This window comes from Falco cherrug, chromosome 1 (genome assembly GCF_023634085.1).
Source record: "Falco cherrug isolate bFalChe1 chromosome 1, bFalChe1.pri, whole genome shotgun sequence".
Classification (NCBI taxonomy): Eukaryota; Metazoa; Chordata; class Aves; order Falconiformes; family Falconidae; genus Falco; species Falco cherrug.
In genome coordinates, this window is record NC_073697.1 from 91089319 (window position 1) to 91104970 (window position 15652).

Genomic DNA, 15652 nt, shown 5'->3' on the forward strand with positions numbered 1-15652 from the left:
ACTCTGCACAGCGCTCCCCAAAAATGTGATTGTATTTGTTTAAAAGAAAAAAGGGAAGAGATCAGGCTGCTGACAGGCCTTGGGATTCAAGCCCCAGGGAATGTCCCAAGCACCAAGTCTCAGATTGGGAGCTGCTTGATGCTGTCCCAAAGAGCCCTCGGTGTGAAGGCTAGAGCCAGTATTTGACTCTCTCTACAGTGTGGGACATCTACCACAGGAGAGGGTGAAACAAAAAGCCTGTGGGGGAATGTCCCTGGCATCTGACAGGTGAGTGCCTGCTCTAACTTCATCTGCCTTTTTTCCTCAGCTGTTGTAAATGAGACCCTCCCCCTCCATCTGCCCCGTATCTCTAGCTGGAAATCCCCAAGCTCCAGGAGGGGCGGAAGGGCCTGCTGATCAGGCTCAGGGAAACGAGTCTCCTGGAGAAACCTCTGCTGGCAGCAGCTGGGACCCAAGGACAGCCCATGTCCCCCTGGGGAGTGCAGCTGAGCCTGTCTCCAAACGATGAAACTGCATCCCCTTACCTCGTAATACGCCGAGCTTCAAGGTGGCTGGGAGAGTCTCTCCTGCGTTTCCTCAGAGGTGAATAGGACCGTCGCCGCTGCTGCCGGTCACGCTCCCTGTGCGACTCCTTCTCGCTGGAGCTGTACTTGTGCTCTCGCTCACGGTCTCTGGGGAAGGCACAGACTGGAAACGGTCACTGCTGGGTTTTTGTGGGGTGGGTTTTGGATGTGGAGGCAATGACCCACGCATGAAGGCACAGATGAGTGGAGGATACTCAGCTCCCAAAGGGACCACCCTAAGCAAAGTGCTCTGGTGGCATCAGCCCTGCACACACTTGCTTAGCTGGACAAAGAAACACCCAGCTGGCTGGACACACAAACACACACTAATTGAGTCTGGGGGTTTCAGCAGTGTCTCCTGGTGCCCTGTGCTGCCAAGCTATGATGGCTTCCACATACCTGTGTCTGTGGATGCACTCTGTATTTAGCTCTAACTAAAATTGCTCTTGCTGGTCATGCTGCAGAAGCAGGCAAGAACAACCCTGCCAGCCAGCCCCACGTGAGCAGAGGGCCCTGGTATCCCTGCAAGGCTGTGCAGCTTTGCATGGCTTGCCAGAAGGAGTGCCGGTGTTGCTATGGTTTTCTCTTTTGTTAAATTCCCATGCATGTCAGCACAGGCCCTTCCATGTAGTGTAGCTGACTTCATACACCCTGCTCAATGTCATCTACAAAGCAACGCGCTACAGGTCAATGGTCTGATCCTCAGATGCAGGAATATTCTACACCAGAGCAGGGATTGCCACAGCCTGCAAGAACCAGAGCCCGGTAATGTAATGTTTTAAGGCTGCAAAATTTTCACAGCAGCAGAAATGTTACCAGAAAAATCTGCCCAAAGCCATCTCTAGGCCTGAGCTGGGAGATGTGTGTTTTCAATGGGATGTGGAGGGAGTAGAGTTGCCTGGCCTGTGTTTCCCTCTGCAAGCCTGCGTGTGAGTGCCAGCATGAAGGTACCTGGCATGTGCCCACGCAGCAGGGGCACTTCCCAGGGCCTGACAACTCTTTGGCAGACCCACGACTCTGAAAAACAGAGTGTCTTTCCCTACAGCAATAAGGTCCCTCTCTGACAAGGGCTGCAGCCCTGCTGCTGGGGCTGCTGGCTGGCGTGGGCTCCTCGGGCGATGAAAGCCGTGGGCAGACACAACCAGAGCCTAACGCTCTTGCCCACCATTTACACCAGCGTGACAGAGAAGAGCATCTCCCACTCACGAGGCCCTGGCGAACATCACCCAGCAGCCATCTGTGCGCTTTTGGCTGCATAGCATGTCCCCCACAAGGGCTCGGAGTGGAGGAACAGCTACTTCACCTGCCACATTCTCCAACTGTGAGATACCACGATGCTTCAAAGCCAGGTCTCCCTCCCAGCAACCTACCCCCAAAAGTGTTTCCCTGAAATTTCCAAAAGGAAATTTCCCTGAATCAATACTGGCAGGGCAGTCCTTGGCTATAGGAAATCCACTTTTCTCACAGAAAGGGAAAGGCTCATCCCCTCTGCAGTCAGCATCAGCTGTAGGGCAATAAATGGTAATAAATTTCTACTTGACTGAAGGCCAATATAACACACTGCCATATGTCTTACCCTGTATCCCCCTGCTCTCTCTCAGCCCAGTGCTGAGAGCCAAAGCATCCAGTGAGGAAGCTGAAGGAGCAGTGTGGGCCTGGCAGGGGCCAGCAAGCATGCTAGAGTCCAAAAAAATGATGGAGGCAGTGAGAAAGTGTGAGACAGCAGATATCACATGAGGAGACAGCTGTACCTGCTACGGCTGTAGCGGGAGTAACTGGGGCTCCGACGAGGTCTTGAACTCCTGCTCCCAGGACTTTTTTTGCAGGATTTGGAGGAATAGCTGGGGGAACTTGAAGACGACCTGCTGATAGGCAAGAACCATAGAAGAGTTAAAGATACTGAAGGGTGAGGCTGTACCAGACACCTCTGAATGTCAGCTCATGGTGGGGAAGAGCTGCCCCATATTTCAGGGTCTTGGCTCAGTTCAGTGGCCAACTCACGCCAAGCCATGTGGATCCCCAGGCACCCCCCAAACTGTTTTACCTCCCCCTGCAAGCAGCCTGCAAGCCTGCAATAGTTAGACATTGCCCAGGGTCACAGAGACAGCTGTTTTAACTGGCCTTACCTCTTTTCTGAAGAGCAGGACCTACTTCGGGAGTACCTGGGAGAGGCCTTGCGGTGTGAGGAGCGGGAGCGACTGGAGCCAGGGGAGGATCTGCCTGTGCTGGTGTACGACTCACTGCGGGAGCACGGCCTCAGCAGGGAGCTGGGCGTTGGGGACGGGAGGAAGTTTTGCTTCTTCTCCTCCGAGCAGCTGAGACACAAGGACAGGCACCCTCTGTGAACATATATTTGGATAGACATTCAAGCTCTGGCTGAACTATGCTCCCTGGCTAAGGGGAGCACCGTGCTCCAGCCAAGAAATACTCCCATCCTCCCATTCCCAACTGGGGATAAAAAAAAAACCCTCCCAGCTCCCCATGCTGCTCTTGCAAGAGACCCTGCATGTGTGGGTCAGAACCCTGGAGCTCACCCTCCAGTCTGTGCCAGGGAAGGGCTGTGGACGAAGTCTCAGGTGGCGTGAGGGGCAGCATTTCTGCCTCATGCCCAACACACCAGAGGTGTCTGGTTGGCAGAGCCTGGATCAGGCCAGCGAGCAGTGCAGGTCCTGGGCAGGAAGCGAGGTGAGAAGTGCTGGAGCAAGGGAAAGCCAGAGCATGGCAGGGCAGGAGCCTGTGCTCCAGCCCGGCTGTGGAGCAGCACAAGTGGGCATGTTGCCTTTGGACAGGGCTGCGTGAATTCATCCACTCCCAGAAGCACCCTGGGTACGAATGGGGTTACAGCCCAGCAGCAAGCAGCCTCCAGACTGCCAAGGCCAACTGCAATCCCAGCTCCACCCATATGAAGGCAGAGTTATCCCACTGGAGTCACAACGTGAGAACTATATACAACCCTAACGTTTTACCCTCTGACTGAAAATCGAGGGCTTGTTCTTTCTAACACCAATTCCCCTGGCTTCCCTCTCCTCTCTCATTCATTGCCCCCACCTCCAGACCACATCCTGGCTCTAACATTCAGCCTTTAAGACCTGAGGTGGAAGAGGTCCCTAACACCACTGTCTGAGCATAGCCCTGGGTACCAGCCACTGCACTTCACTGTCTTCATCCCCAGCATCACCTGGCAAACCCCCAGGAATGGGAGGCAGTTATGGAGGCTGGCATCTCTTCCCCTCTCCTGATGATGACCTGCAACACTGGATTGCGGTTTGATTCCTGTCCCCAGCCTTGACGCTCTGTGGCCCCCACACACAGAGCTGCTGCTGTGTTACCCTGCAGCCAGCCAGGTACTTGCCTCTCTCTGTGCTCCCCACCTGCAGGACATGCTAGCTTGTCACCCAGGACCAGTCCTGAATGAGCTGAGATGGGGCAGGCTGCATTTGGCTCATCGGACAGGTGAAAGAACAGTCCATAAAGGATTTAGTGAAAATGAACCCAGCCTCCCTTCCCCACAGTAAGCAGAGGGGGAGAATTAGCACAGCAACCCCTGACGTACCTTTCAGATTTTGACCAGAAGGGCCAGTGACTCTTTTATTTGACACAGTCATGCCCAGCAGAGTAGGGATGTGCTCAGGACACAGCTCAGCTTGGGGCCAAACCCTGCAATCAGCCACATTAATGCCAGAAAAGCCAGCACAAGCCATGTCCAGGGGTATGATGGCTAGGTTTTCATCATCCTCCTCAGGCTACAGTATTGGTCATTGCTGAGTTCTGGGCTCCAGACTGGCAAGACCGTGGGTCTAATTCATATCTAACTGCCTCCAGACCACAAAAACCTCCCTGACTGCTCACCACAGCAACTGGCAAGCAGGCAGGAGATACAGAGCAACAATGTACCAGGTATTTGGCTGCCAGCAGCAGCTACTGGTAATCACTGACCTTCGGTCTTGTCCCTGGGCATCTGGAGACAGATTTTCCAAAGCTGTTCCCTTGGTCTGGGAAAAGCAACTGGTGAAGGAATTTCCTGAATCAGAGCTGTTATCGCTGTTGGCCAGTTTGGGCTTCCCGGACGAGAAGGCATGGCCAAAGCCATCATGGACTAGACTTCTTTTCTCCTGGCTGTCCTTTGACCTGGATGAGCTCGTTTGAGTGGAGGGAGGGGAGGAAGTATCGTTTCCTGAGTCATATTCATGATACTCTCCATTCTGGCTGGCTAGGTTGCCAGGCGAGCTGTCTGTTTTGGTAAAGAGGTCAGCAGAAGACCCTGACTGAGAGATCTGAAAGCAAAAAAGCCATTTGGCATTGTTTGAACTGTGGTGGTTTTTTTTTTGGGGGGGGGGTGTTTTTGTTTTTTCTTTGGTTTTTTTGTTTGTTTGGTTTTTTTTAAATAAACCCAGAAATTTTACCATCATGATGCACTGAAACAAAAGGAAAGAAACAAAGGAAGAAAGAAAGAAAGAGAGAGAGAGAAAGAAAAAGAAGAAAGAGGAGAAGAAAACAAAAGCACATATCCCTGAAAGAAATCCACAGTAAGAAGAAACTTCTTTTCCCCCTGCTATGATAACGGGAAGATTTAGAGATCATGCAAAGAGTATCAGCATGCGATTCATGTTAAACAAAAGAATTCAACAAAGTAAACGGGCAACTAAAAAATCAAAATAACTAATTAAATAAAAAAGTATAACAGAGGACAAAGCCCTTATTTAACCTTAAAGGGGTGTGGGGGGAAAGGGTATATACATAACCCCCCCCTGCATAATCATTGGAAAGAAAACGAAACAAAAAACGAAAGAAAATGAAACAAAATCTTAAATAAGTGGATTTTTAAAGCTTCTGTAATAAAGAGGCTGTATGAATGTCACTAAAATAAGCAAAGAAAAATAAAATAAAATGTAAGGGCTTCTGTACAAAGTAAAAACTGGCAAATAAACACTTTGAAACAAAACAAAAAAAAAAGAAAAAAGAGGGAAGGGGAAAAAAGAAAATTCCCCTGGAAATAAAAAGGTATACAGATACTTCTTTGTGTGCTTTTTTACCCCCTAAAGAAGATACAGCTAATGCGCTCAAGTGACCTCAAATTCCCTGGTGTCTTGCGGATAGCATCCACTTACCCATCAAGAACTCCTCCTTTAGTAGGTAAGGTGTAAGAAAAAAGGAAGAGCGGGCAACATAAGTCCATCATTAGAGTCTCAAATTACATGAAAAAAACATAAACCCTCTCTTCAATCCACACTGCCAACTGTTCACTTGCCTCCTTTATGCAAATGTCATGACTGCTTTTTGTCTGCTTGCTTGTCTCACTTATTATTCATTTTTGTTTCCTTCTGCTTTAAATTAGGCTGTCCAGCCTGTTCCTGGAGGCTGGATCGCTTGTGCTGAAAAGTCGCAGCTTGCACTAAATCCCCTTGGGTTTCATGGAAGTGACAAAGGGAACTCAAGTGAAGGAAGAACTAAAAAAATAAAGTAGAGGAGGAAGAATATCCCTCCCCGTGCTGCATTGGAGACCTATGAGGAAGGGGACGACGGCCCTGCTCCTGCCAGCCTCTGCATGAGGGTTAAGCCTAGCTGGGTTGCAGTGGGTTGCTGAACCCCACAGGGTCAGCAAGGACCCCAAACCCACATAGGCTGCTCTGGGCAGGGCTGTTGTCTGGGTCCCTGAGCACCACCAAGGGGATTTATATCATTTGAGTATTTTATAGTTCAGTTTTAACTCCATAGGCATTTACACGAGCCGGTCCAGGAACATTTCGGTACTGGGAGTGAGGCTATGTTAGTACTAATGTCTGCCCTGGCAATGGGGTGAGAATTAGGGCTAAACGCAGACCTGGCACATCTGCACTCTTTGTGTGGCCACCTCCTTTTTCACTCAGATGCTCTGCTCTCTTTGTTCCCGCCCATAAGGTTTGGTCCAGGGTCCTTAGAATGTGGACACAGAAGTTTAGTTCCCCCCTACTTGGGATAGTCCTCCAACATGCTCCCAGCAAGCCATGCCCCCTCAAACACCTGCACTCGTCTTTACACCACACTCTGGGGCACATAATGACCTCCCTCTGTGCCATGCTCTCCACAGTGGGGACCTGGGACATGCCCTCACAAATCTGAGGTATCCTGAGCTGAGAAAATCACATTGCAATGTTGGCAATACCTCACGGAGCCGAGGAGACCTACATCAGTTGTCACACAGCAGGAATAGGGACAGTCCGTTTGGAGAGCTTAGCTCTGTACTGGCTGGTATAGGGATAGGGCTCTTTCTCCTACACAGAGGGTCTACAGACCTCACCCGTGTCACTTTTTACATGGACCTCCTTCATCCCATCAGGTGGTGCCTTCACATCCACCCTCCTGCCTGTGGCATCTGATCTCTGTCCCCGTGGAGGTTGCTCTCGACCTAGTTCAAGAGGTGCTAACTGGGACAGGGACAGCTGACTCAGACAACAGCAGAGACTCAAAGCAGAGCAGAACTACCAACAAATGCAGTGGCTCTCAGCATACGGGCTGTGGAATGATGACTGCCCAAAACATCTTCACGCTCTGAAAATGCCTGGAGTTGGAGGATCTCCAAGTGCTTCCTATGTTGCCAGAGAGAGAGGCATTACTGCTTCTGGGATAAGGGACAGAGGGACAGGAATTAGTTCATTCCAACAAATCCATACTGGAGCTGGAGACTCCCCATCCTCACCCCATACTAACTTCTAACTCAGAGGCACCAGGAGCCCCAGCAGCAGATGTGGGAAATGAAGTGATCCTTCCTCACTAGCCAATTTGCACCTTCAATGCAGAAGCCTTGGACAGAGCAGAAACATCTCCCAAGTGTTCCCAAGTAGGAGTGAGTGAAGACACACATCACAAGTCCTCATTTGAGCATCTGGTACTGCTCCTTGCTACTTCTCAGCTTTAGCACTTCTTGACCAGACCTTGCTCACACGAGTAGAAATTGGAAGGTCAAAGGAGAATAAGACAGCCAGGTATCTGGGTCTGGTTTTCACCGGTTCTTTCTGAAACCCAGATGCCACGTCCAGAACTCTGAGAGAACTGGCCTCGCTACGAACCACTACACTCTCCCCAACCACATTGCTGAAGATACAGGATCGTGTTTTAAAATATGGCACCAGATTATTATTTTTTTTTAAGACAGGCTATGGCTTGCATTAGGTTTGAACCCTGACCAGAAGATAACCAGCTTTTGGCCACTTAATATGTACAAGCACAAAACTACCATGGGACATACTCCCTGGCTATAAAGGTAGGAAAAGTCTGGAGGGGGCACAGCGGTTGCTCTGCAGGACACTGACCCCAGCATCGCACACGCAAACACTGCTTCTGTTCCTTCCCAGTCTAAACCAAAAGGCCTTTGTTTCTGCCAAGAAATACAGCAGTTCCTTGGCATTTCTAAAACAGCTCTCAACGCTGCCACTGGGACCTTGGCTGCATGGGTTTACTCTGCCTTTGCTGACGTCTACCTTCAAAGTAGCAACTGTTGTCAGCACATCACAAAATCCGTCAAATGACCGGGGGATCAACAAGCTCCTCCACAGCTCAACATTTCTGGTAGCAGCACTCTGGGAAGAGGCAACATGTGGGTATCAGCGAAATATGGAAGCCACTTCTTGTGAGGGCTGGAGGGTCTGGCTGGGGCTAGGCAGGTGCCGGGGGGGGTGCACAGCAGCTTCCCAACCCCATCACCTTGGGGCACCAGGCTGCAGCCAGTAGCTTCCTAAGGGCTCAGGGGGAGATCTCTGTCCTGTGGCAAGAGCCAGGACAAGTCTCAAGGTACTCAACTTGCCTGTCTGCCTAGATAAATTCCCTATCTGATGACCTCGGCTTTGCTTCTGGTCCCATTTTACTGCTTCTGAAAGGCATGCCAGCCACATGAGATGGAAACAGAGCGTCACATCTGAAAACATTGTGCAGAGCTCAGTTGAATTCTAATGGCTTTTTATTTTTCTAGGGTGTCTTAAAAAAAGTCTGCTCTTTCATGAATCTAATTTTCTCTATGTGAACATTTGGATTTTTTCCCCCCTCTCTAAGAAGTAATTAAATAGTCTTGGTGAACTTTGCTTCCTTCAGCTTTCAGCAGGGGACCCACTGTTGCTCCCAAGGGAACTCAAGATATATATTTATTGGATTTTTTTTTCCAAATCATTATGTAATCGAGATGAAGGGGAAGTAGAAATGAGGCCCTCACTGATACTCCAGACTAATTTTTAGTGCAATCCTAGACCAAGAGACAGTGCAATCTAATAGGTTACAAAAATACAATCACTACTTGTCTTCCAATTAAACCAAACAAGTCCATTTACTGTGCTGCAAACAGCCCTGAGGCAAGAGACGACTATATATTTTCTCAGCCATAAGGGGACTGAGACCCATCAATGAGCAGCATGGCACAGCCTCACTTAGAGTTGGAGGATTTTTTTCTTGGGTCTTTTTTTCTCTTGTTCTGCAATTCACTTCAAAGTGGAGTTAATTTCCTTTTCAGAGGTGCATAATGTCTCCCCTTCTCTCTTTCTCTGTGCATTGTAATAATGAAAGGAATAAAGCACTTGCATCAATGACCCTGGCGAGCCTTGCTCTCGGCGAGGGCCTGGCAGACATCTGCTGAGGAGCTGCCGGCGTGGGGAGCAGCACCTGCCCAGAGGAGCTGCTCAGGGGAGCAAGGCTGTGTGCCTGGTCTGAGGTACCCCCTCTTCCAGAGCAGAGGGCTGGGCGTAGGCCTTCACCTGGGGGAAGTGGGCTCACCCCTGCTGACGATTTGCCCCAGCTGAAAAGCCAACTTCTCTTACTAAGGGAGTACAAACAATACCCGTGCTGTAGGAATACAATATAACCCCTTTCTGCACAATTACGAATCCCTGACTCAAGGAATATTGAGTGAAAAATACTCTTTTTTTTTTTTTTTTTTTTTCGCTACATGGAGAGTTCAGGGTAAGGCTTTCTTTATCACAAGGCCTAAGCTAAGTCCAGGAGCATGGAGGCAGTGACACAACTGTCCCTGCAATGTCAGAGCTTGGGTTATTTGGGGCTGGACGGCAACACTGCTGAGCAGCCTGGCTCACAGATCCATTGCTGGGGTTAAATTCCTGAGAATGCCAGGCAAAGGTTTGTTCCTTTGCAAAGAGCTTTTCAGCCTGCTGGGGTGCAGCCAGTATCGCACAACGCAGGCCAGTGTATCCCCACCTCAGCTCAGGCCAGGCTGGCACTACATTAGAGCAAACCACCTCCTTTGGTGCGTGACTGACGTACAGCACAGCCTTTCCATGACTGCAGGCATCCCTCCTTCACCCCAGGCTGCTGGCCTCCCTGCCGTCCCAGCACAGCACCGCAAATATGCCAGACAATAACCAGAGGTAACCTCAATCCCCTGGCTGGGAGGGGAGAAAAGGAAAAAGATAACAACTAACATATTTATGGAAGGCTTTGTCTCTTTGCTCTTCAGGGGCCCTGTTTGTTGTCAAAACCATGCTGCCTAACAGTCAAAAAAATACCTTTTCCTATGTAAACCAAAACCCAGGCTAGAAAACAAAGCAACAGCAAGCCAATATGCAGGTCTGCTATAAGATTTCCTGAGCCCTCCTACACACACTGTCCCAGCCTTTGCACTGGATTTCCCCACTTCTACCTTTCTGCAGACACATAAGCCCAAAGACAAACAGCATCATTTGGAACAAGCGTACCCCACTGAGCCTTGCTGAAAAGCTGGCTCAAGCCTGTGATAATTTGTGACATTGTAAATGGGTTTCAGTTGAAGTAAAGGAGCTGGCAAGGAAAGTGTATGCAGCATGCAGTTATCTTCATCAGGTACAACAAAGGCAACTAGATTCATACCCTGCAGGTATTTATATTGCACTGCTCAACTGAAAGCACAGTGGCATGTAATACATCTGTGTTGCTGTGGAATAAAGTGTCTGCAGCGGGTTAAGGGTTTTCTGTTCCAAAATAGATGCTGCATACTACCCACAGTTTCTCTGCATGCTGAGGCACAGACCCACAATCCTATTCTCAATAGGTGGCTATTGCGGCTGCACAGGATTAAAGGGAGAATGAGAGGGAAAAGCTTGGAAATTCACTGCCAAAAAGAAAAGTAGCAGGGAACTTTGCAGTGTTTCTGCGTGTTTGCATGCATGTGCATCAACTTATGCATAAAGGCAAGAGGGAAAGAAGCAGCGAGGTAGATGCATGGGCAAGGCATTATTTTATATGCTTTATCCCTCCTAAGATACAGGTAGACCTAGTTAGAAGTTGTGGCTGTTCCAGCACACAAGAGAGAAAACAAACCAAGGGGAGGGGGTTGGGGCAGGGAGGGAATGGCAGAATGTACCACAAAATGCTTCAGATTTTCAGAATAAAAAGAATATAGAATAAAAATTGGCTTAAAAAGCAAAATCTTTGATTTCAAAGTGCTATAGAATTACCTCATGGGAGTTTGTGTACTGTCTCTCTGGGTCTCTTCTGCAGGTTGTGATCTTCCCTGGACAATCCCTCTCCTTTGGGGATGTGACAATGGATTGATCTCCCTAGGTAAGGATGGTTTGGCTTGGAAGCCCAGGCCAGAGGGAAGGGTAGGGACTGTGACAGGCCAACTCCCACAGAGGACAAACATGGCATTTTTTAATCCCAATTCTGGAATTTTCCACAAAATCTTTCCCAGTAATTTATTTTTGATTTGTGACCAACATTTTCTGCAAAAGCACATTTTCACTTTATAGCACATCCAGGCTGCTCTAAAAGTTGAGTCTGACAGAACTAAGCTTATTTATAGAGCAACCATTTAACTCGCAAAAAGGAGAGGCATCAAAGAGTTGTTGATAGTCATTAATAAATGAGACTAAAAGTTCCCGTTCTATTTTTTCCCTTGCCAGTTTTGAGTACATGATATTTAATGACCTTACTCAGAAAAATTTCAGGGGCAGCACTTAACCAGAGGCTTCAATTTATACAAGTGCTTAAATGTACCCTTGAATGATGTCCCAAGAGCACATAACTTATTTTGGGGAACAAAAGGACATTAGTGGGTTAACATAGTAAAGGTACCGATGCCTTTTAGTCATTGAAATATTTGCCTCTGTTATTAACCCTTACTAGAAAGGATGCATCAGGGGCCTGTGACTTGTACTTTGCATTCACCCCCTGCATCTGTAACTACAAAGCTCTGATTTTCCCTGCCCTGCAGCTTGTGTGCTCATTTACCCTGAGTGAAACAAGTAGGAAGCGGAGTGCAGCATGCTCGAGTTTAGCTCACTTTAAAGCTTTTACAGTTTTAAATTAGAGTTTACTCTTGCTCAGGGAACAGAACAGCTGGCAGTCGGCCTCACAGGACTCAGGGAGCCTGGCTTCAGAGAGAGGAAGCCTAGTACTAATTAAAAACCAGGCTCAGACTTGAAAACATTTATGTGAAATATGCAGCTTGAACCAAAAAAGACCCCAGTGACATAATGCAGTCTTTGGCTAGTTGTTTTCTGGGAGGAGCTCTTAACTCATTCCTATCTTCCCAAGATGACAGAGGGCAACACCCCAGGCTCACAGCCATAAAAGCTTCATACCTTGTTATTCTCTCTTTGCATGCGCACATGCACACACACACATCTGAGTGTGGTGTGCAGCTTCAGCTATTCATTCTACCTTATATGGTTTTATAAGCAATGACTCACATGTGCACTACACACTCAGTAGATGTATATAGCAAGAGCAAATATGCATATCTATAATGCCGAGAGACAGCTTGTGCCTGTCTGTACTCACGTATAATCTCTGTGTATTTTGATCAGAATCCTGTCTACGCGTGTGAGTGGATAAAATCTCTCCTCTTGCTGGCACTATCTCTCTCATATCTGATGTAGCTACTGTGTATGGCTGAGCTATTTCCAATTCATGACTGGGCCTAAAGGAGAAAAATCATTTCCCCATTATATACCACTCTGGGGCTTGGAGGACTCTGCACTCAAGACACCTCTAATGTTACACATCCACATGCATGACTACCAGATTCTGCACTACCTTGAGTCCTATGTAGCGATTTATCTCTCCAGAATGCCTATCGGATACTAACACCACGATCAAAGAGCATCACACCTCTGCTTTGCAGCTACTGGGAACAAAGGGGAAACGTGCCATGGAAAAGGAAGACTTCATATCAATCTGTATCTAATATTTCTCTCCATCTCTTGCTCCCTCAATTCTAAGGCATGTATTATATCATCTGTTTCCGTATATATGAAAAAACATCCCAAGGCACTGAGCCTGATTTTACCCTCAGCTGCCCATGCAGTTCCCATTAGCATCAATGCGAGCTGCTCATAAATTCCGAATTTGACCCCTAGGCCTGTCAGTTCAGAGCAACAGTGATCCTAGAAGGATCCTGATAATCAGTCAGAAAACATCCCTGCCAATAATCACCAACTCATTAAGTGTAAATGTTTATTTTATATATGTTTGTTTCCCTTTCTTCCCCCGAAGGACTGAACTTTTGGACATGAAGACCAGTGAATTAAGTTCACATCCAGCTGAGCAAAGACTGAATAACGAAAAATTCCTTGTAAAATACCGTTGCTGGAGGCCACTTTTTTTTGTTGTTGTTGTTAAATGTCCTCTATTCATTATTCATAGGCTACAGCCTTTGCAAATTTTTCCCCTCTGCAGCCCCACCCTTGCTGTGAAAGTGCTGAGGGAAGGAATGACTTTAAATACACTGGAGAACAGCATCATTAATAAATAATACAGTTTTAACCAACTTTGTCTAACATTGCTATAATTGAGTTATAAAAATTTCATGTCAGATTTCTTGCCCAGATTCCCGTGGCTAGTTCAAGCAAAGAAGCACAATGTGTAATACTTACTACTTCCTTAGGAGACAGGAAGCTGTAGAGCGGAAGGGTTTGGCTGGCTTTTTGGCTGGCCTGAACCTCTGAAGAGGAGCTTCGCTTTGCCACGATCTTTGAACGGTACCGGGAGTGTCTTCGCTGTGCTTTATGCCCTTCCTCCCGAGACCTGGCTCTGTGCCTCCAGAAGACAAGAACAGCCAAACCATTATTCCTCAGTATTGCAGTAGTGCCCATTACCAGCTCCATCCAAACCCTTGGCAACTCTGTGTTAGGCCATTGTGTGTGGGAGAAGGTCTTCTACATGACTGCTCTATAGGGTCATGGTGGAGAGAAAAGGCGTGTTTTGCTTTTCTACTTCTAAAAAATACATATATATATATATATATTGCAGCCAGGCTTTGGCCCTTAATCTCAAATTTCAGCTCAAATTCATGATTTTATGGTGGCTCAAGGCAAGCCATACTTCCACGCAGCCTTGAATATCCCTATGGAAATACACCTCCAAGAGAAGACAGACTCTTGCATGAACACCCACCCCTCCAATTACTGATTGCATTCCTCCCTCCACTGATCATCAGCTTCTCACAAGAAAATGCCCGGTAGTTAGGAGGAGCGAAGTGGGAAAGTGGGGGTGGTTTGTCCAAGTGCTTTCAGAAAACGTGAAACATTAACTCATGATGTGTATAAACTATGCAACTTGCTATTGCAGCGATGCTGGCTCTAGCACCAGCATCCACTTAGCTGGCCCCAGGATGCATCTGTCATCCACAGGACAGAAATTTTAATCAGGTCAAAGGCAGTGGCTATAGATTGCCATGGGCAAATATATTTCCATTGCTAAGACCATGTTTAAGGGCTTCCTGGGACATCTGCAGTACAGAGCCCTTGGGCTGGGGAAGGGAGACTAGGCTGGAATCAGCTGTCATGGGCTGATCATCAGCCATGGGGATTAGAAGTGACTGCCAGACCAAAAAGCTGCAGCCACTGCTCCTTGAGGCAAAACCTTCTACGGCCGAGACCACAAGCAGCTCAACCCCCAGTACATGACAAAGCCGCTACCAGAATGGGACGTGGCTCCACACAGCGAGTTTGTGGGTCACAGAAACTATTGCAATCATGTCCTTGGAAGTGTTGCAGGACACTCAGCTCAGGGAGCAGTGATGTTACCTGCTTCGGCAGCTGGGGGAGTGGGAGTCTGAGCTCTCTGAGCGAGAGTGGCAGTGGCGACGGCGATGAGATTTCCGGGCACGCCCACGTGAGCTTTAAGAAGCAGAGAGGAAAACCACCGTTAGGCTAGCAGGCTGGGGGCATGCAAGAACCAGCAGCTGGAGGCTGAAGTCACTAACATTCAAATCAGAAAGGAGATCTGCATTTTAAACCAAAGAGATTGGTGTTTGAAACATTGTGCAGGACACCAAGGCATGAGAAATTCTCCATCCCTTCATAGCTACACCAACATTAAGGAAAGCCATCTTACAGAGATCTATGCCAGCATTTTAACTACAAGCTATTAGGTTGGCTCTGTAGCCTGCTTGGGGAAGATCTACGGACTAGCAGGCAGGAGTACAGCAGGCAGCACCAGTCCTTCCTGATTTAAAGACTTTAGAGTGCTACATGCTTGTCCGTTCATCTGCTTGCCCTTCATCCTGCAGGCTACCCTAAGACAACCAAGAAACAGCCTGGGACCTTCCCACTTCAGAACCCTGCTGGGGGGGCACCATCCATCCGGGCAACCCATCACAAAGCTCCAACTCTCTCAGTAGCACAGGCTCCTTGTTAAAGGACAGGCTCCAAATACTTCAGCACACTCAGGAACAGCCAGCTTGCCTCACCCTCTCTAGGCAGGAGGGTCTAGCCAGTTCTGTGGGCAGTTCTTAAGGTTGCTATGCAAACAAAGTACACCTTCCCTAACCCAGCCTGCCCTATGCACAGCTCCTGCTTGAGGGGCAGGACCATTTTACCTGTCTTCTTATAGATGTCCAGTCACTGCTGCTTCCTTTTCTGGCAGGGCCATGGGACAGTTACCAGCAAACCGTGCACAGCGACCCAGGTTAAGTGCCCCGCTGTGCTTCCCTTTGCTCCATTCAGGATGTTACTGATGAATTATCTGGCCCTGTTACTTAAGGGCTGTTGTTACCCGCACCAACAGCTGAAGTCCTGCATGCAGAGAGCAGGGTGCTGTGGGTGGCAAGCTACCTGTCACCTTCTGTGCCCATTCCCTCTCATTGTTGCCCACCACAACAGTCATTTTGGATCTGGTTGGGTAACTCTCCA

At 48.3% G+C, this 15652-nt stretch overlaps 1 protein-coding gene across 4 annotated transcripts in view; it reads right to left on the bottom strand.

Annotated features, from left to right (window-relative positions):
* Positions 1-15652, bottom strand: part of SRRM4 (serine/arginine repetitive matrix 4) — a 50076-nt gene that overhangs the window by 6244 nt on the left and 28180 nt on the right. For 2 of the 4 annotated variants that reach the window (XM_055700871.1, XM_055700869.1), the window contains 6 exons: positions 14546-14638; positions 13394-13556; positions 4500-4837; positions 2690-2902; positions 2315-2428; positions 525-671 (listed from right to left, as the gene is read on the bottom strand). In XM_055700871.1, the coding sequence (XP_055556846.1) occupies positions 525-671; positions 2315-2428; positions 2690-2902; positions 4500-4837; positions 13394-13556; positions 14546-14638 (1068 nt within the window). The remainder of the gene's footprint in view (positions 1-524; positions 672-2314; positions 2429-2689; positions 2903-4499; positions 4838-13393; positions 13557-14545; positions 14639-15652) is intronic. The other 2 variants (XM_027813985.2, XM_055700870.1) reach the window with 2 other exon arrangements.